Raw genomic sequence first — 21,923 nt, 5'->3', positions numbered from 1 at the left:
TAGATAGGGAACCAATCAGTGAGTACTGCCTTAGCCTACCAAATGGTATGATTAGGGGCTCATATTCTCCATGCTTTCCCAAAGATAATTTTTAAAAAGTAACTGCTTGCACTCAGGCACCAGATTACACAGGCCTTTGAAACTGAAATTATTAAAACAAAAAAAAGATGTTCTTAGAGATGGCTTTTTTTTTAGAGTTCAACTTAGTTGCTTGTTGGTAAAATAAAATGTGGGAGAACATTCTAATTCTTTTAGTTAGGTTTTTGGTGAGATGCAACCTTTATCTTCATTATGTATTTAGATTTAGTAAAAGCAAGAAGACAAACACACACTCATTGTAATATCAGCTGTGGAGACACTATTCAAAAAATTCGACATCTCATTTAAAAGGGCTGAGAAAAACAAGTCCAAAGAAGTACTTTTGCTATTAATTAAAATTAAAATTAATTTAGAAAGGTCTTTCAACTTTACTTAATATTAAAACTAGAGAAAAATGGTAAATTAACTAGAACAATAATTGTAAGAGCAACATTATCAGGCAGTTTATGTTCTAGCTTATGTTTAAGTGACCTAATATTAAGGGAGAAAAACCACAAATTTTACTTAAACCTTGGGCCTAATTCTTTTATAATCTATTAGTTTATAAAAACATAAGCAATAGCCCTGTAAAAAAAAAAAATGAGGAACTCTTTTTTTTTTTTTTTTTTTTTTGTCGGTCATGGGGCTTGAACTCTGGGCTTGGGCGCTGTCCCTCAGCTCTTTAGCTCAAGGCAGCGCTCTACCGCTTGAGCCACAGCTCCCACTTCCGGTTTTCGAGTGGTTTATTGGAAATAAGAGTCTCACAGACTTTCCTGCACGGGCTGGCTTTGAACCGCAATCCTCAGATCTCAACCTCCTGAGTAGCTAGGATTACAGGCGTGAGCCACCGGCACCCACTGGCGCCCGGCAGGAACTCTTTTTTGTAAAGTATGTGCTGAAAAACATTTTTAGAATTTGTTTGTAGTTTTTGTAGTGTAGAGAAGGTGAGGTAATATTCTCCATGTCCCTCCCTTGCAAAAAAGTTGTAAATGTACACAGAATACTTCTGGTTTCTTTTTCTGAATATTCATACTAACATTTCCTAAGAGTTTTTAATAGGTAACTGGGACAAATCTGAGCATTTTTCACACACAAACTCATTTAATCTTAACTGTCCTGATGGAGATTCTGTTATCCTTAAAGGACACTGAGGCGTGCAGCAGCAGAGTCCATATCTTAACATGCCACAGTGACTTTTATATATAAGGTTTAGAAAACAATAGTTTTGCAAGATTACGATATGGTATCCTTAATCTGAGCACAGCTAAAGTCACTGACAAGTTTTAATTGAAATGATTTTATAGTGCTTTATTTTGTTCTGTTTTTAAGAATGGTCTTATCTTTCAGAGATTAACAGTGAAAAGATGAATGACATGAGGACTAACAGGGTCAGGAGCAGTTGAGCACCTAGCAATGCAGACAGAACAAATAGAACAAGATCGACCATGTTGATAATTGAAGCCAGGTGAAGAGAAACGTTTTGTACTATCCTAGATTCCCTTCCTTTGGTGGTTTTTGAAGTTTCCCATAATAAAAATGCATTTTTAAAGACAACTACATAGCTGTCTATTTAGCAAAACATAAAAAGCTAAATATAAACATTTTACTAGAAAAATTTCAAATTTGCCACTTGCAAATTTGAAAGATTAAGAAAACAAGATAACTTACAGAAAGTATGAGGATTATGAAAACAGATTAACTTTTTTTTTCAAAATTCATATTATAATACCTGAAACATATCTGTGTTGCTGTCATGAGTGTATTCAACCACAACTGTCTGGGCCCGAGACAAAGTATATGATATACTATGCTGATCCTTGTTGCTTATTGCCTGTAAATAAAAAGGTTAATAGTAAAATTATGTAGTCAATGTTTAGTAGAAAATCTTTTCACAAAAGAAGGTAAAAATATCTGTCATACATAAGACACACTATAAACATTAGAGGCTGGTGTTTTCTAGGGGCTGGGTATACAGAATACTTTGAGGCAGTTATAGAATAAGACGTAATGTAAAAAAAAATCAAAATGACATAAAAGTTTGTGTCACCTTATAAGTATTTTTTATCAAGTGATCAAAATCAAATGCCATGGAGAAAGAAATCAATACTCAGTACCCCCTCTGATACAGAAATACAAAAATCTTATTTCTAAATAGGAATCTTATTTTTCACGTTACCTAAATAATTATAAAGTGGTAGCAATACTCAGAAATAGTTGTTTCTCTAACCATTATGTGATATAGATGACAAATCTGCCATACACTGGGCTACATACAGAAAAATTCATAGAAATGGATATAATGCTTTTATTTGTACTTTTGACCTATTCCAAACTAAAAACATTTCTAAAAAGAAATTTTCAGTTTTGTTTTCAAGCATTTTCTATGTAAATGTGTTGAAGATAATATCAGAGGGGAAAAAACCTAGTCATGTACAAAGGAAGTGGAAACAGATTGTGTAAAAGGAAAATAGACACAAAGAGTGATTACACAAAGCAAAGAAGCTAAAGAAAAAAAGTTTCAAATTAGAAGTTTGGCTTTATAAAAGTTTTTGTCTAGTTTAAGTTTTTAGCTAATTGGTGGTAGATAAAAGCTTTAAAGTAATACCTTTCAGAATAAGAAAATTAATTTTCAAACCCAAAGATAATAAACAAATATTTGCAGTACTATACTAACTAGCTGGTTTTGTCAAAGCTTATCAATGCCCCTTTTGCTTCTCACTTGTTTCTTTTAAGGAAATCACACTTTATAGACATACCTGTATCTGCCCATATGGCTCTCCCTATTTTCCTTTCTCTAGAGGTTTATGTATTAATATATTCAACAGCACTATATATCATTATTACACAGATTTAAAAATTGATACTTGACACTTAACATTAATAAAGCAAATTTTCAAATTAATTGCTATTTTGAATTTTTGAATCCTTTAATCCAGATGACAGGCAGAATTTTTTTTAACATGATCTCACTGATATATTCATTTAAAAATTAAAAAAAATTACTTTTGTTCATCTCTGATTCCTAAGGTTCTTACTGCCTAATAAAGATGAAAAAAGGCGAGATAATGATTCCATAAAGGACTAAAAAGTATAAAAAAATGGGAAGATGGATATAAAATAGAATTTTAGAGCTGGGTGCTGGTGGCTCACACCTGTAGGAGGCTGAGATCTGAGGATCATGGTTCAAAGCCAGCCCAGGCAGGAAAGCCCATGAGACTCTGATCTCCAATTAAATACCAAAAATAAACGCTGGAATGGAGCTATAGCTCAGGTAGTAGAATGCTAACCTAGAGTAAAAAAGTTTCAGGGACAATGCCTATCAGCCCCAGGACTAGCTCTACTAACTAAATACATAAAAGTTTAAAAAACAGAGTATTTTACAAATAAGGTTAAATATTTTTCCCTGATAGTAGTTCAAAACCAGAGGTATATTTGCTATTTAAGGGCATTTGAAAATATGGGAATGTGATGTGAGGGCTCAAAAGGTACTTAGTGGGTGGGAGAAAAATATTAAATGTCTCATGTTATGTGGAATGTCCTGCACAATGAAGGACTGGAACACCCAAAATGCCAAGGGCACTCTTGTGAGGAAATATTTAAGAAGCTCCTCCAATTGAGATGAATAAGCTATTTACTTCTACTACGTTATCCCTTATTGCAAAGGAGCAAGATGAAAAATCTTAAAAAAATTCCCAAATAGTAACAAAGGAAGACTTGTCAAGGCTTGAGGCCTCTATTTTGCACCCCAAACTATATATATGAAACAAGGCTGAAAATCCTATTAATTTTGAATACTGGACTATTATTTAAAACAGGGCAGCATATGTCAGCTTTACAGTCTCATTTATTAAATGTACAAAGACATACTCCAGATACTGCAATACTAATGGCACATCTCAGGGCTATATAGCTATACTTCAGAAGTCAAAGAATTCTAGTTTTTAAAATTTGCTCATCTATAGTATCAAATTTGGCTGATCATATAATTTAGAGGACAGATAAAGATCTGAAATTCCCTCTTCTTGTTTATCATTCTAGGAAAGTACAAGTACCCTGAAATGATGGGCAAATTTCCAGAAATTTTGGCAAAGAAAGGCAAAGAGACTAGAAGTGTGTGTGTGTGTGGGGGGGTGGTATTTGGAGGGGATGGGGCTACACTGTGGATATGGCTATTTGCTTCCATTGCTTTGATTCAATGTAATGATGAGGCCTACTTCATACAAGTGCAGTGAGTGGTAGAAACTCTCAAAGTTACAAAACACAAATAAATAAATAAAAACAAGTGCATCCACAGAAACATCAATTAAAAACCTTCAGTGAAGAAATGACTTCATCTGAATGGCTTCTAAAACCTAAATGTTACATATTATAAGCCACATTCCACCTTCAAGGGGAGGCCCTTATGGTAAAGTAGGGTGGATGGCTGTAACAAAGTAAGCCTTGGCCCTACCTCTACCTCTCTTAACAGGACATGGTAATGGTTCCTTCTAATTTCTATCCACTGATTCTAATTTGTCATTTTTAAGTTCAGTTCCCTTCCCACACTACAGCCTGAAATATACTGTTTCCAAAGTTTCTGCTCCAATCCAAACAAAAAGAACGTTCTCAATTAGAAATGTGAGGGAAATGCTAGCAAATATAAACACATAAAAATCTTTCAGTTTCTGTTACTTATTTAGTTTAAAAATTTTTTATTTTTATTTTTTACCTTTGCGGCCTGAGGAGTACATGCAATATGCACAGTGCTGGGCTTCACCCCATTTGCCTTAGGTCTTTTAAACAAAGCAAATCTACTTTTCCTTCTTCCTCTATCGCCATTTGGGAGAGACCCATTATACCTGATGGGAGAAGAAAAAAATGTTTAGGTGATTTCTTTTAAGAATCACACAAGTATAAAATAAATGTTTTACTTTGTAGAATCAATTCTCAGTTAATTATCTATTAGCACATATTAACCATTAGCAATTGATGACCCCTAGACCAATTGTTTTAGTGTGAAACAAAATGAGATTCTTCCTTATTATGATAGAAGTACCTTTTGTATTTCTTTATTGAAGCACTGACTAAGGCATATCTGACTTTTTTTTTTTTAGGGTGAATGTTCTTGTGTGTGTTAATATGACCTCTAAATGTAGTGGATGTATTGTTTAAAGTAGAATCTCCAGCCAGGTACCCCAGCTCACACCTGTAAGAAGCTGAGATCTAGGATCATGGTTCTTCCAACCATGGCAGGAAAGTCAATGAGATTTTTAATCTCCAATTAACTACCAAAAAAGAAAAAGAAAAAGGAAAAAAAGAAAGTGGAGCTGTGGTTCAAGTGGTAGAATGCTAGCCTTAGACAAAACAAACAAACAAACCAACAAACAAACCCTCAGGGACAGTATCCAGGCTCTGATTTCAAGCCCTGAAACTGGTGCGTGTGCACACGTGCGTACACACACACACACACACACACACACACACACACACACACACACACACACACACACACACACACACACACACACACACACACACACACACACACACACACACACACACACACACACACACACACACACACACACACGATTCTTCTTTTTTTTGGTTGGTCATGGGCCTGAACTCTGGGCCTGGGCGCTGTCCCTCAGCTCTTCAGATCAAGGCTAGCGCTCTACCACTTGAGCCACAGCGCCACTTCCGGCTTTTTTCTTTTTGCTTATGTGGTGCTGAGGAATCGAACCCAGGGCCTCAAGCATGCAAGGCAAGCGCTCTACCACTGAGCCACCTTCCCAGCCCTGAAAGTATGTTTTATGGTAATTTCTCCATGATTTCTCTCTCTCTCTCTCTCTAACAAGGACTGAAACAACACAGGAAAAGTTAAAAACAAACCCAGACAAGTACTATACACCAAGCACTACTGAGTTGTATTCAAATACAGCATTTCACTTAATCTTGCCTTGTAAAAACTGCCGAATTGGCATCACTGTCCACATTTTCTTTTTCTTTTTTTTTTTTTTGGCCAGTCCTGAGAATTCAGGGTCTGGGCACTGTCCCTGAGCTTCCTTTGCTCAAGGCTAGCACTCTGCCACTTGAGTTATAGCACCACTTCCAGCTTTTTCTGTTTATGTGGTACTGAGGAATTGAACCCAAGGCTTCAAGCCACATTCCCAGCCCAACCATTCACGTTTTTACAAGTTAGGAAAAAGGAATTATTTTCAGAGGAATTATTTCGGAATGCCACAAACATGACACTGGCAAAACTAGAAAATAATTTCAAGGGTTTTTTTGGGTCATTTTTTACTTTTTCACTGAGGCATAAAGAGTAATTTAATAATAACTACTCATCGCTCCCTGTCCCTGACAAAGTTTTTGATTCTCCTATGTAGTGGGTCCATCTGAGCAGGAATGAAGCAGGGATTAGGGATGGATTTGAGGTTGGAAGAAAAAGCAATTGAAAATGGCCTGCAAATAGCTTACAAGAATGAATCATGTTTTAAAGATGAAAAGAGTTTACTCAATGATTGCTATATATAGAAATTATACTAACCCAATATAAAACAAAACATTACAAGGCGAAAGCTCCTGCTAATCTTGTTAGTCTTGTTCCAAGGGCAAATAGAGCCCCCCTTCATTTATACCTTAATTTTGCTATTCTGTACTATGTGTGGCCATCAGCCTTATGGTGAGCTTCTTACAGACCCTTGGCTACTGTCTTCTAAAAGTCTCTGACTCATTCTTTTTCTGGATCTGTGCTCTTAAGTTCCTAAATTCAATCCTCTTGTCCAAGCAATAGCAGGAAATAGATAACTATATCTGGTTTTACTCTTAGACTTATTGCATTTTAGGTCATTAAATATCAGATATATAGTTAATTACTACTGCTAAGGATTAACTGGGAAATCTTTAGGCTAAATGAGATAGTTTAAAACTATCCGGTTCTTCAAAATCCTTGAATTCCTTGAGGCTATACCTCCAGCCTGGCTTTTACAGGTTAGTTGGGAGAATCTTTAGGTTTTTCTGCCTGGTCTGGCTTCAAATTGATTTTTCCAGGTCTCAGCCTCTTAAGTAGCTAGGATTATAGGAGTGAGCCAACACTGCCTAGATCAAATCTTTGCTAAAAAAATTAACTCATCAGCATAGTTGTTTTTTAATTCTGGTAGTTAAAAAAGCTGTTTGTCATTAATACTATTAACAGCGATATGACCTGAAGTTATAATATTGCAATTACTAAATACTTTGATTTTTTTTGGGTGGTACCAGAGTTTGAACTCAGGACCTTGCACTTGAGTCATACTCCTAAACCTTTCTTTTGCTATGTTTGTTTTTAGTTGGGGTCTTGCATTATTGTCTGGGATCAGACTCTAACTTCCACACTCATATTTATCCCATTCTACTCTTATCTCCTGCCTAGCTAGGATTAGAGCCCAGATTATATAGCCATCACACCCAGTCTTGTTAACTTTCTTCCAGGCCTGGTATCGAACTGCCTCCTAAGTAGCTTGGTTTACAATTGTACACCACCATGCCCAAGTTTATGATATTTAAGGGTGTTTTTTTTTGTTGGGAGGTGTGTGTGTGTGTGTGTGTGTGTGTGTGTGTGTGTGTGTGTGTGTGTGTGTGTGTGTGTGTGTGTGTGTGTGTGTGTGTGTGTGTGTGTGTGTGTGTGTGTGTGTGTGTGTGTGTGTGTGTGTGTGTGTGTGTGTGTGTGTGTGTGTGTGTGTGTCTGTCTGTCTGTCTGTCTGTCTGTCTGTCTCCTGGGCTTGAACTGCTGTCCCTAAAGGCTAGCACTAAACTGCTTGAGCCACAGCTCCACTCCTGGCTTTTTGGTGGTTAATGAGTCAAGAGTCTCACAAACTTTCCTACCCAGGCTGGCTTCCAAGGACAATCCTCAAAACTCAGCCCCTTTTATGTCTGCCTAGGAGACACCACCTTCCTCCCCCCAACCCAAATACAATGCTGAAGTCCCCAAACCTGTAACTACCTGTAACTGTTAACCACCTGTCAATCACCTGACTGGGCATCAGCAAAAGGGTCCCAGGCTCTGAGATCACTTCCACATCTGCTGAGGCCCCACCTTTTCCTATATTATAATCTCTCTCCACCATTAGTTAAGCTGCTACTTGCTACCTGCTACATTCCAGATGCTACTGTACAACCTGCTCGAGTCCAGCCTGGTAGTTTAGCTCTCCCAAATAAACTCTCTTCTGCCTGAACCGTGTGGTAGCAACTTTTACACTGAGTAACTACAATTATAGGCATGAGCCACTGGCACCCAGCTATAAATTTGGTTTTTGAGATTTTTAAAAAAAAACGCGTTTTCAAAAGGTCTTAGAAAATGGAATCAGAGAACTTTTTTTGTTAGGCTTGTGACAGATGGGGCAGAATGATGGAAGGGGTAACACTGGTCAAGATATACTATACTCATAAAATGACATGTTAAATTGAAACCCCTTTGGACAATTACTTAAAAATTAAAAAAAGAAAAGAAAAAGAAAGAAAAAAGGCCTCAGATGATCTTGTTTAATTGTCACTGTACAGTCTATATGGTGGACTTGCCCAAGACCATACAGTTAGCTATGCTGGAATAAGCACCAGAATCTAGGATATTCTGCTTTCAGTCAAGCTCAGTAATTATTTCTCTCTTATCTTCTGAAACAACAGATTCTCACTTAAACAGCATTCATCTAATTCTCAAACTTACTGCAATCTCTACAGTTGTTTTTTATACATAATCAGAGAAACAACAGGTGGAAAGGATATTTCGCAATTTTAGCTTCTAGGATCTCCAGTTCAGACTGCTTCCATTTTGACAGTTACAACATGTTTGGACTGACTAAACTGAAATACTAGAGTCATCTAGTCTTCAATCTACAGCCTATTTTTCTAGGAATTAAATGAATGAGAATACTGTGCAAGCAAGTAGCTAAGTCCTAGGCTTCTCCATCATCCTACTGTTTTTATATGCCTACATACCTTTTTTTGACTAGAAATAATAGAAATACCTTAAACACAAATCAACAACTACTTCAGAGGGACAAAACAACATATAAACAGCAAGTGACAAAAAATAACTCAGAGGAGGAAAAGGATGGGGGCTTTTGGGATAGTGGGCTGAATGGTAGAAGAAAGCTTTCTAAAAGATGGGATAAAGAAAGCAAACTTTGCCCTTTATGCATTGTTTGTGCTGTAATTAAGCCCAAATAAAATAGCACAAATGTGAGAACTCAGTTTCTTAATATGATAACATTAACATGTAACTTTAGATTTGGGGGAGGATGGAGAAGAAAAGACATAAATTCTAAAAGTAAGAAGATTTCTATCTCTTTATGTCCCATGAGATATAAAAATCTTACCCTAGGACAATGAGTTCTCCATATTTTACTGGTGCTTTGGAAGGATGATTTTCTTGATCAGGAGAAAACATGAGCTTGGTTGTCTTTCTCAAATCTTTGGTCACTGGTCAAGAGCCTTGGGACACTTTTTGCATTATTTCCTGTAGGGGAAAAGTTTTCATTAGTAATGTGAACAATGAATTTCAGTTTAAATATATTATTTTCCAGCAGTCCTCTGGAGCACAGTATTATGCAAATCATCACATGATATACAAAGTATGTGACATTTTCCCCATCAATGCTTATATATTTGACACAACTGGATCAAAATGTAAATTAGATACAGACCAACTGAGTAGATGTACTTTTCCCTATTATTTCTTTTGTTGTTGTTGTTGTTGTTGGTCATAGGCTTGAACTCTGGGCCTGAGCGCTGTCCCTGAGCTCTTCAGCTCAAGGTGAGTATTCTACCACTTGAGCCACAGCATCAGTTCTGGTTTCTGGTAGTTAGAGATGAGTGTCTCATGGACTTTCCTGCCTGGGCTGGCTCTGAACTTTGATTCTCAGATCTCAGCCTCCTGAGTAGCTAGTTTTACAGACATGAGCTATCAGTGTCTGGCTTTTTTCCTATTACTTCTACAAGGTACAACTAAAAACTATGGACATAAGTTTGCTGTGTTTTCCTTTTGATCATGGTGGTGGTGGGGTTGAACATAGGGCCTTTCCATACCATACGAATGATCTACCACTGAACTACTCCTCAGCTCTGTTTGCTTACTGGCTTGCCAGACCTAGCAAGCCATACCTAGCAAGCCAGCAAGAAAGCAAAGGGCCTCATGCTTGCTTGATTTTCTTGCTCATAGATGGATGGCAATCTACTACTACTTGAGCCACACCTTTAGCCCTGCTTTTTTGTTTAAGTGGAGATAACAATCTCATGGACGTCTCTGCCTAGGTTGGCTCTGCATGGAGATCCTCTAGGTCTCAGCCTCCTGAGTAGCTAGGATGACAATTGTAAACCACCAATGCCTGGCTTTTTTTGACCAATACATCCCTAAAGAAGGCAGCAGCCTGGAAATGTCAACTAATACCATCAGTAAATCAAATAATAAATTAAACAAATAAATAAAATGCTAAAACAAAAGCTTGCTTTCTGGTTAAAGAAACATTAAAACGCCTAGAAAGATATAAAAATCTTTTTCTTAGTTTTGACTTTTTGGGGTTTTTTTGAGATAAAATCTCACTATGGAGCCCAGGCTACCCAGGAATTAACAATTCTTCTGTCCCTGCTTCCCAAGTTGTGGATTACCACACCCAGGCTACACAGAAAACTTTTGATAGCTGTTTTACTTTAGCTCAAGACTAGAGAAACACTGCAAGTGCTAAGTGGTAAGCCCCTTGAAACACAATGAGGAAGGTAGTGTCAATGTAGGCCTAGTGGAAGCTACAACTGGTTTCAAATTTCCAGTACCAATAAACAGTTTTGGCAAAGAAATAGAAAATATAAAGAAGGGTATTAGAGGTAGAAAATATATAAGCCAAATTGAAAAGTTTACTAATCAGCTCAACTATAAAATAGAATGGACTTAATAAAGAATCAGGAAACTAGAAGAATGATAGATATCAAATTTGAACAAAAGTGAAAAATTTGGAGGTGAGATTCATACACTCATAGATCTGTGAGACTAGAGGAAAAAAAAAAGGTAACTTTTGTTTCATTGGAATCTCAAGGAGAGAAGAGCCAAAACAACACTCAAAGAAATAAAGGCTGAAAACAAATTTGAAAAGAGAAATAAAAGTAAGAAACTGCACAAACTCCACTCAGATATTCATGTAAAGAGATTTAAAGTTCTGAAATCTAAAGGCAAAGAAAGTAGAGAAAAATCTATCCTTTACCTATGGGAGGGTAGCACGGGGGTGGAAGGTGTAGTAAAGACCAGTTACAGTTAAAATGGTAGTGCAATGGTAGCAGTTTTCTCATTAGAAACAATGGGTGACAAAAAATAATGGTTTAATAACTTTTTGGTTCTAAAAAAATGTCAACAAAGAATTTTATAGCCAATAAAAATAGAGGGATAATCAAGACATTCTCAGATGGGAAAACACTAAAAGAATTTTCCAGCAGATAAAAAAACAGAATGGCTAGAGAAAATTCTGCAAACAGAAACGATAACATGGTAGCAAGAATATAGGGAAATGTAACAAACTTTTTTATTTTCTAAATTATACTTGATCGAAGTGAAAGTGTGACACTACCTAATCCGGATGGATACCTTTATAAACATACACAAAGGACGTGTATGTGTGTGCAGGTTCTTGGGACTTGAACTCAGGGCCTGAGTGTTGTTCCTGAGCTTTTTATTTTTACTTTTTTGGTCCGGCCATGGGGCCTGAACTCTGGGCCTGGGTGCTGTCCCTCAGCTCTTCAGATCAAGGCTAGTGCTCTACCACTTGAGCCACAGCGCCACTTCTGGCTTTTATCTTTTTGCTTATGTGGTGCTGAGGAATCAAACCCAGGGCCTCATGCATGCAAGGCAAGCGCTCTACCACTGAGCCACCTTCCCAGCCCCTTCCTGAGCTTTTTAAATCAAGGTTAGCATTCTTATCACTCTGAGCCACAGCCCCACTTCTTGCTTCTCCCTCCTCCTCCACCCTGGGTGGCGGAATTCTTACATGAAAGTGTAAGAGCTACACAAGAGGTTAGTCTTCTAACACAGCTGAGTGGCTGTGTTTTTGTATTCATACTCTATATATCATTTTCTCTGTATTCTAAAACACGAGGCTCTAAAATAAATTCCTGAAGTCATGCACTTAAGAACATGAATGGAATATAAAATATCCCAGCTGGGCTCTGTAATCCTAGCTACTCAGGAGGCTGAGATCTGAGGGCTGCAGTTCAAAGCCAGCCCAGGTAGTAAAGTCCATGAAACTCTCATCTCCAATTAGCCACCAGAAAACATGAAAATTGTGGCTCAAAGTGGAAGAGCTAACTTTGAGCAAAAGAGCTCAAGGACAGTGCCCAGGCCCTGAGTTCAAGCCCCACAACCAATTAAAAAAAAAAATCTTAATACTTCAATTACTGGCCTCACGTGCTTCAATTCAGTTAGTTGATCTGACTCTATACAGCCCTATTCCAATGTGAGCTATTGCTGAGAACATGGATTATCATTCTGAGACTGGAAAAACATTGAGAAAATCTTGCTAAGATAAAACAAGATACAATAGGCTCTGCTTGATCACTGAAAATTAAGCATGTGACTTCCCTATTTAATAAGAATGGTTTCATGCATTTGACAGATTGAACAGTTTAACCATTTGTTCAACGAAGGAAAGAATTACCATTACTTTCTTATCACGTTTTCCCAAAAGAAAAACTTTTTATTATATGAAATCATCAGGCCAGGCGCCGGTGGCTCATGCCTGTAACACTAGCTACTCAAGAGGCTGAGATCTGAGGATCATGGTTCAAAGCCAGCCTAGGCAGGAAAGTCTGTGAGGCTCTTATCTCCGATAATCCACCAGCAAACTCGAAGTGGTGCTGTGGCTCAAGTGGTAGAGCACTAGCCTTAAGCTGAAGAGGTCAGGGACAGCACCCAGGCCCAGAATTCAAGCCCCATGATCAACAACAACAACAAAAAGAAGGAAGGAAGGAAGGAAAGAAAGAAAGAAAGAGAGAAAAACCATCAGCTTCACCTGAAGATGAAAAATGGGAAAACCAATCTTTGTCCCTCAAGATAACATGCTCCTTTTACTATTTACAGTGCACACACCTTGTTTTACTTACTGTCTACTAACCACCAGTACAAATTTCTGAAAAGTAAAAAGAACTAAGATAAAACTAAGTAATGAAGATACCTGCTGTGGGTGCAAATTTGCACCCACATAGGGCTGAACAGGCTAATTCTTATAGTAATTCTTACATAATAGGAGACCTATTGGGGGATCATTTATATAAGAGACTAAAAAGCATACGTGTATAAAACAAACCCTAAGCAAATGACACTTAAGTGTAGACAGGTAACAACTATGAATGTGAGTACTTTGTGAGTACTTTGCCACTTCCTCAATGCTCATTGCATGTGTCAACCCATTTCCTGCTGGTGACCAATATTAAAAACCTCAGTACATGAAGTGGACACATTACATACTTATTTAAAACATAGGGAGGGAAGAAATGCAAAGGAAAAACCAGAGTATTGAACTTAAAACAAACTCCTGGCTCCATTAGAAAAACATGTATTAGAAGTGAGTCAAGACAGCTTAGGGACAAAAAGCTTTATGTGCTCCTAGAATGTGACAAGCCAAAAAAGACTTCAGGGCACTATTCCTGATTGGAGAGGTGTTTGCTTAAAATAACCTTACCATTATAATCTCCCTCCAACTTCAATCACCCGAAAAGCCTATTTTAAAAGTACAACTAAGAACTCAAACATGTTTACTGTCACTGTCCTTTTCAGACCTACACTTAGCAATTTAGATTATCGAAGTTCTTAAAGTGATAATATGCTTCTCAGAAAGCAACTCTAGAAGTTAGCTCCTGTATTAACCATTAAAGTAACAAACAAAATTCAGCAAAAAGCAGGAAAAAATGGTGGGATTCATCAGTTATTTGGAACAAAAACACAAGACAAAAGTACATTCATAGGAAATTGTATCATTTTCCCAAGTCAGCATCTAACACTGGTACTCTCTTTCACAAGGGCTAACACTGGTCTAGCTCTGAGCCAAATAATGTCCTAAGCATTTTACGTGACTGATTTGAGTCTCAGAACAACCTTACAAAATAGGAAATATTTTAACTCTCATGTTACTGTAACTCTATCATTCTAGAATTGCTGAAACACGTTTCTCTGGGGAAAAACTACATTGGGAAACTAAATTAAAAAATAAACCTAAAAAGTCCCCAAATTCTTTTCTACTATAAAGTATTACAGGGCAAGAGCTTATATAACTGATGCTATTGTCCTTAACAGGGGCAATTTTTTTCCCCCTGGTCCCGGTCCTGGGGCTTATATGCTTGTACTTTGGGCCTGGGTGCTGTCAAATGAACTTTTTCACTCAAGGCAAATGTTCTACCTTTTAAGCCACAGCCCCATTTCTGGCTTTTTGGTAGGTTAGGTTATTGGAGATAAGAGTCTCACAGACTTTCCTATCCAGGCTGGTTTTGAACCACAATCCTCAGATTTCAGTCTCTTGGAGTAGCTAGGATTACACAGGTATGAACTACCTGTGCCCGGCTCCCTTTTTCACTCAAGGCAAGTGCTCTACCCCTTGAGCTGTATCTCCACTTTTGGTTTGGGTGGCTAATTGGAGATAGGAATGTCACAGATTTTCCTGCCTGGTCTGGCTTTGAACTGCAATCCTCAAATCTTAGCTTCCAGAGTAGCTAGAATTACAGGCATGAGCCACCAGTGCCCAGCCAGAGAGCCTCTAATTATTTGGGGTGCCTAAATCACTCCCAGATACAATATCTAGATACCTGTAGTCTTAACTTTTACTAAGATACTGAACAAGTTTACATGCATCTTATTATTTTTTTAAACTAACAATAGTCAAGTATTTTTCCCCAAAATAATTACTAATTACTCAGAAGGTAGTAAGTTCATAGTGGAAGAAAACTGGCAGATACTACCTCAACCAACTGATCAAGTTTAACACTGCTTGTAATAAGACATTTTGATATCATTTATCTTTGATGTGATATACTGAAATAGTCTATCCAAAACTTCATAACCTCAATCTAAAGACATGCAAACAATGACAAACCCAAATTGATGATTAAATGTGAGAGTGTGTTAAAAGTCCCATGATCATGAAAGGAGATAATGAAGATGCAACAATTATATACAATACAGGATCAGAAACTGGACTGTGGAACAGAAAAGGACATTAATAGAAAAGACTGGTGAAATCTGAATACTGTTCATAGTTGAGTAAATAGTATTATGCTAATGCTAATCTTGATAAATACATTATGTGAGTTATTACCACTAGAGGAAGCTGAGTAAAGGGCATCTGTAAAGTTGTTTTACTAATTTTCCATGTTGTAAAAAGCAAAAAAAAAAAAAGTTTTTAAAGACAAAGTAGCTGGGTGCTAGTGGCTCACACTTGTAATCCTAGCTACTTACAAGGCTTAGATCTGAGAATCAACAGTTTGAAGTCAGTAACAAGCAAAAATCCAGAAGTGGATCTATGGCTTAAGTGGTAGAGTGTCTGACTAGATCAGAAAAGCCAAGCAAGAGCCTGAGGCCCTGGCCTTCCAGCCCCAGTACAAGCCCCAGGGGTTGGGGGTCGGGAGGAGGAAACACAAAAAGGACAATAAAAATAGAAAATAAAAAGTTCTTTAAACTTATTGGCATTACAAAAATAAATTCCAGATTCAAAATTTGCCCCTTTTAGCCTTCCATAATTCAAATGTGAGTTCCATGTTGTTTGGTTTTGCCCAGTCACAGTTGCATTTCTTCTTGTTCTTTTTTTGAGGAGAAATTGTACTATTCACAGCTCCTTTGGTCAGGGAAGATGTTATTTACTGCACAAGTGTGGTCACACAATGAACTGAGTGATAGGTAAGCAAAGCAACCATCTTAGTAATAATAATAGTAATAATTTTCTTAATAGTAATAGAGACATACAAGTATAATTTTAGCATTGAATGCCCTAGATGGTCTTAAAAAAAGCAATTATATCTTATATTTTGAATTAATACCTTATGCTGAAATACTTGTATTTGAACTTGTCTCTATTCTGTCCATCTATTTACATAAATTGTTTCTTTAAGAGTTTATAAAAGAGAATAGAAATAGTGGCTCAGAGGAGGAAGAATGAAGAATTAGCAGCATCCCTAGTTATTTTGACAAGGTTTAATTGAAAAGCTTTTAAATATAAAACCTTAAAATTCAGTATTTTCTTAAATTATCACTAATTACTTTGTTATCATAGCATTTCCTTCAAACTAGAAAAGACAATTGGAAAGCCATAACTATCTAGGGCACCTGGAAGAACTTGGGTCCTTGAGTTATGAATGAGGGTCTCTATCTAGGATCCTTGTTGAGTTCTCAAATTTACAGACTAACACATGATTTTTTTATACCCCAAAATGGTGCAAATTTCCCACCTCAGGACTATCATGAGGACTAAATGAGAACAATAAAGCTGTAATGAGTTGACTGTTGGGTTATGTACTTTATTTACTCACTTATATATACTATGTCTGGACTTAGAAATCAAGCTCACACAGCAGGACTCAAACATATGCTGTAAGACTATTATGGCTAAAAGTTATAGTTTTTAGGAGTATCCTAAAAATATTTTAACTGTGAGGTGAATATTTCCAAGAATATAATGCAATGCAAAATATCTACTCTGTATTTAATTAGCCATTAAAGTAATGCTGCCCTGTCACTTTATCCTTATTTCTCAGCATCTAAATGAATGTTTATAATCTAATCTTCATAATTTTGATACCACGTAGAAAGTTCTAGTTTTCTACTACTCTAAATACATAATAGATCATAAAACAATCAAAGATCTGTTAGTTTCATGGTTAAGTGATGTATAAACACTTCATTTTTGCTAGGAGGAAACAGTACATGTAAATTAAATCAGTTATAACATGTATTCTTAGCTCTTCAGAGAAATTAACATTAAACCTTTTGTTTCAAAATTCCATAATAAGCTCTTCAGAAGGAGTAAGAAAAATGAGGTTAAAAATTCAAAATTACAAATGGATCTCCAATACTGTTTCTTCAAAAGTCAGTTCTTAGTTGGGACAACAGTGAGTGACAACAGTCAGTGCTTCATACCTGAAATCTTAAATTGATTTTGGAGGCCTAGAATGACAGGATCAGAGTTTGAGGCCCAACCATGCAGAAAAACTCCCAAGACCCCCTTTTTTCAATCTATAGCTGAGTTTGGTGGTAAACACCTGTTATTCCAGGTACAGAGGAAATAAAAAAATCATCAGGGCAAAAAAGGGCTGGTGTGCAGTTCAAGCGGGAGTGTGCCTTCCTAGCAAGGATAAGTCCCAGAGTTCAAATCCCAGTATGTTTGTGTGTGCTCTACCAATAGAGAAATTACTATTTAAAAATGGCATTATTATTCTCACGGAAGAACTGAAGTTTCATATTACTAGTTTTGTCTTTTTGGTTCATGAAAAGTTCTCCAAAGCAGTAATCTTTCTTTGACCAAATCATAATGTGTTCCTTATAAATTTTTATAACAGTAATTTAGAGATACTGTGTGTGGGAGGCTAAGAACATCTATTTTTCTTTTTTAGTAGAGTGAATATTCTAAATTACTCAGCATGGTATTCCTGCTTAACCCTTTTTATTAGAAAATGATAAATACATAGCTATTTCTAGTAATTTCCTCTTTTTAAAATTTATCACATTACAAATACCCCAATGCAGTAGTTATGATCTCCCTAATTTTCAACTTTTCTCATCCCCGATTTATCACTCATCTTGTAAATATACAGATTAAATACCTAAATTTTAAAAAGGTCATACATATCACTACTCTAAATCATACAAAACTTTTCACAAATTCCTATAGAAACAAAATCATTTCATTATATTTTTTCTTTTGGTGAAAACAAAATGCTTCAAAAAGAACACCGCTAGAAAATAATGACTATTCTTGTCCTGTTTTTAGACAAGAGTCCCTCTAACCAATAATCATACTTAATGTTGTTAAATCTCTTCCCACTATATCAGATAAAAACATTACTTAAAATTCTTACAAAGAACAACTGTTTATTGAGAGAAGATTTAGGGCTGATAAAGCAAAACTAACAGCTAACCAAGGATACAACTAATACAATGATAACACCATCATTCTGGGTACCAAACAATTTTCTTCAGGGAACATATAATAGTCAAATTTAATAACTTAATAGAAAACAGCCGATGACAGTATGGGCTAAAATATTTAAAAACTAAGTTCAATATCTTAGACTGCAAAAATAGTAAAAATGAACAACTTTCTATTTTTCTGTTGACCTATTATCAACAGGCAATAAATCCTGTATTTAAGCTTCCTTTAGGACTGATAGGAGATGAGATTAATAGTGCAAACCCTCCCTAAGAACTCTAACTATGGAGTTTGACTTTGATTCAGTACTAGAATGGAAGGACATTTAATTCATAACCACAATTCTAAAGCTAAATATGAAAGTGAAAAAATTATAAATACCTTGCATAATTATGCTTCAAATCCTTCCTTTTGCAAGTTTACTGTAACAGGAAGCAACAATAAAACAAACATTTAAGCCATAGAGCAACTTACCTTTTTATTCCATCTCTACTGTTACAAGCAAAAAACCCTTCTCACCAGAGAATAAAATCCAGATAGTATTAGAGCATCTGTCAGTTCCACCTGGCATCACACACTGAAGAGCTAGCTGTCTGCTCAGTGTTCTTTCAAGTTAAGCACTTCATAATGTGTGTGGGTGGGCCTGCACTACGCAAAATAGGTAAATACTACATAATTCTAGATTCTATTGGCGGAATGAGAATTCACGTCTCCCTTATCTCCTCCCTGATGAAGTCTGTAACCCAAAAGGGAAAAACGGAAGAGGATGCACCTAACAATTGTAAAATGGGCTTAGTATCAAGTTATGGGATGAAGTACTTCAAAAGAAAAGTATTTTGTTTCTTAAAATGCTTTATAGATGTTAGAACTAGAACAAAGATAACTACCATTTCATGACAGCAACACAGCCTATTTACAATATCTGTTAGGAAGCACGCCATTAAAAAAATCAACAAAATGTATATGTAAAGAAAGAGTACTTTTTAGTACTATTAAAGAAATCTTGATTTTTTTGGAGGGAGGGGGGAAAGGGAATACTACAATATCCTAGTAATAAAAACAGATGAAGCCAGGTGCCAATGGCTCACACTTGTAATCCTAGCTACTCAGGAGGCTGAGATCTGAGGATCGAAGTTCAAAGCCAGCCCAGGCAGGAAAGTCCCTGAGACTTTTTTTTAATCTTCAATTAACCACCAGCAAACCGGAAGTGGTGCTGTAGCTCAAGTGGTAGAGCACCTGTTTGAGTTTAAGAGCTCAGGGACAGTGCCCAGACCCAGAGTTTAAGCCCCATGACCAGGAAAACAAAACAAAACAAAAAAACAGATGAAGATTCAACCACATTTTCAATTAATTATGCTTATTTCTACCTTTATATTTAATAATTTAAGCTAGGGATGTAGCTCAGAGGTAGAATGCTTGTCCAGCATGCCCAATAAAGTCTTGAGTTTGATTCCCTAGCATAGCAGTAACAAAAATTAAATTAGTACACAGAAGTACATTGGGATTGGACAAGCTTCATCAAATAGCTACTGGTAGTGTGCTATTTAATGAATTTGCTACTGTCAGATTACCCTACTTATATATCATTTTCCCATGTCCTTTTTGGAGGAAATTCTTTATGAGGAATGGTTGTATACTGAACTAGTCTATTCCTCTATAAAGACAAAAGCATTTAATTACATTTAAGATTTTTTTTTTTGAAACAGGGTCTCTCTGTAGCCAAGACTGGCTTTTCATGCTAATCTTTCTGCTTCAGCCTGTGATCACAAGTGTGTGCCACCATGCCTGATATATCCCACCTGTTAAATTCAAGTTCAGCTTTTGTCAAGGTACTCATTCTTTTATAAAATTCTTTTATAACTAATATATAATTCTTTTATAAAATTTTTAGTAGCTCTTGTGTTCAATTTATTGTAAACATAAATGCTGCACCAGAGCCCCAAAATTGATATCCATGATTTTAAAGCCATAAATGTAAATAACTAGACAATTTAAGCTTTACTCAATTACAATATACTTAATAGTACTACTATTGCTAATAATGCCTAACTCAGATGTCAGTAAATATCTGTGGGAAATCAAATCTCACCAATATATACACTATCTTTGATTCAGTCAAGCTATCCTTTTTAAAGAGATCAACATAGTAACATTATTTTGTCATTGATGTCTTAGAATAAAATGAACCTCCTTCTCTTATAGCTGGTAAGTTTATTTCTATTATTTTTTGCATTGCATAACTGTGTCACATGCCCTGAAGCTGTTCTTCAGTAAATCTGTGTAAAATTTCTTTTGCTCTTTCTGTTGGCAGCAAGCCTACTTTGGTTACAGTGAGAATAATTTGCTCAAATATTCTGCTTAATGTCCAGTGTAAATACACATCCATACCCCCCCCCCAAAAAAAAACTTACCTATAAAGATTCTACGGTCTTGCTATGTGGTGACTTGGCCTTTGTTATGTAATTCTAGGCTGATGAAATTGTTCAAGAAGCCGGACATGACAGGTTCAACACTCATACCAAATAGAATGTAGTTGTGGCTGTCTATGTCTTAAACTTGATTCCAACAACAAACCCCGAGAACCTGCTACACTTTGGACTAATGCTCTCAACTCTGGAAGTGTATTTCTTTTTCACCTTGAGTACCCCGATGAATAAAAAATAAAGCATTAGGAGTATAATAGGTCCTATGTATTTCAAGCTCTGTGTTTATATCAAATAATCCGATCAGTAAATATTTTTTTTCTTCAAGAGTTCTAGGATAACATTAAAAAAATATTTCCTAAGTAATTACGATTAGCTATTTTTATATTACGACAAAGACCCATCCATAATTATTGAGGAAAAGAACCAATTCTCTTGTTTTTCTAAATTTCTGATTTTCTTTCTGACTTAGTTATAATGATGTTTGATTAATGTCATCATAGAAGTCAGTCAAATAAAAAATAAAATGGTAACTTTAAAGTAGCTTTCTTGGATTGTGGGAATCAAAGTTATCAAATGGCTGTGAATCTTAATGACCCTTCCAACACTCTTACATATCAGCTTACTTACGGGCTTATGGTGTTTTCCTTATCTTACTCTTTGATAAATCTGTGGCAATTATTTCCATTATACTAAGAAAACAATAGTAAGCTTTCAGTCTCCTAAAACTTCAAAATAAAAAAAATTACTCTCCTTCCCAAATTAACCAAAATAAAGTACACTTACCTCACAATTTCTATGCCCTTTCAGGTGTTTGTTTTCTTATAGTCCTATTTTTCTTATTTTTGTAGTCTAGGTTTTGTTTTCACCTTCAGACACAACTGACCTCTGAGAGCTTGCTTCTTCTCTAATGATCTCTGAATACTTAAGGATGCACTCAAGGACTCATTCCTTACAGTGTCTTTACCTTTAGCCACACCCACAGCAGGTGTGTAAATTGTTTCTTCCTTTAGTTCCATCTTATTGGTGATCTAAGGGTCATGTTCCTCTAACTCACACTGCAATTCTCTTTGATGGCATTTACTACTCTATAGTAAGTTTTTGTTTGTCAAATCCAAATAATTCCAATCTTTTTTTTTTTTGGTCAGTTGTGGGGCTTGAACTCTGGGCCTGGGTGCTGTCCCTGTGCTCTTCAGCTCAAGGCAAGTGCTCTACCGCTTGAGCCACAGTGCCACTTCCAGTTTTCTAGTGGTTTTATTGGAGATAAGAGTCTCATGGACTTTCCTGCCAGGGCTGG

The 21,923-nt window shown here is 36.3% G+C and overlaps 1 protein-coding gene and 1 long non-coding RNA gene across 7 annotated transcripts in view; one reads left to right on the top strand and one right to left on the bottom strand.

The window, feature by feature from the left end:
- Positions 1 to 21,923, bottom strand: part of LOC138839046 (E3 ubiquitin-protein ligase pellino homolog 1) — a 52,502-nt gene that overhangs the window by 6,550 nt on the left and 24,029 nt on the right. For 4 of the 6 annotated variants that reach the window (XM_070038693.1, XM_070038698.1, XM_070038696.1 and 1 more), the window contains exons 2-4: positions 9,414 to 9,553; positions 4,787 to 4,916; positions 1,808 to 1,909 (exon numbers count right to left, since the gene is read on the bottom strand). In XM_070038693.1, coding sequence (XP_069894794.1) covers positions 1,808 to 1,909; positions 4,787 to 4,916; positions 9,414 to 9,484 — 303 coding nt within the window. In that variant the 5' untranslated portion in view covers positions 9,485 to 9,553. Of the gene's footprint in view, positions 1 to 1,807; positions 1,910 to 4,786; positions 4,917 to 9,413; positions 9,554 to 18,677; positions 18,754 to 21,412; positions 21,432 to 21,923 lie in introns of those variants that run through there. The other 2 variants (XM_070038697.1, XM_070038694.1) reach the window with 2 other exon arrangements.
- On the top strand, positions 18,904 to 20,847 carry LOC138839037 (uncharacterized). Its single transcript, XR_011375818.1, has 3 exons — positions 18,904 to 18,984; positions 19,910 to 20,032; positions 20,673 to 20,847. It is a non-coding gene; the product is annotated as an uncharacterized lncRNA (long non-coding RNA).

The sequence above is a fragment of the Dipodomys merriami genome, unplaced genomic scaffold (assembly GCF_024711535.1).
Source record: "Dipodomys merriami isolate MVZ:Mamm:240054 unplaced genomic scaffold, mDipMer1.0.p SCAF_290, whole genome shotgun sequence".
Classification (NCBI taxonomy): domain Eukaryota; kingdom Metazoa; phylum Chordata; class Mammalia; order Rodentia; family Heteromyidae; genus Dipodomys; species Dipodomys merriami.
This window is presented reverse-complemented; position numbering and strand designations above follow the sequence as displayed.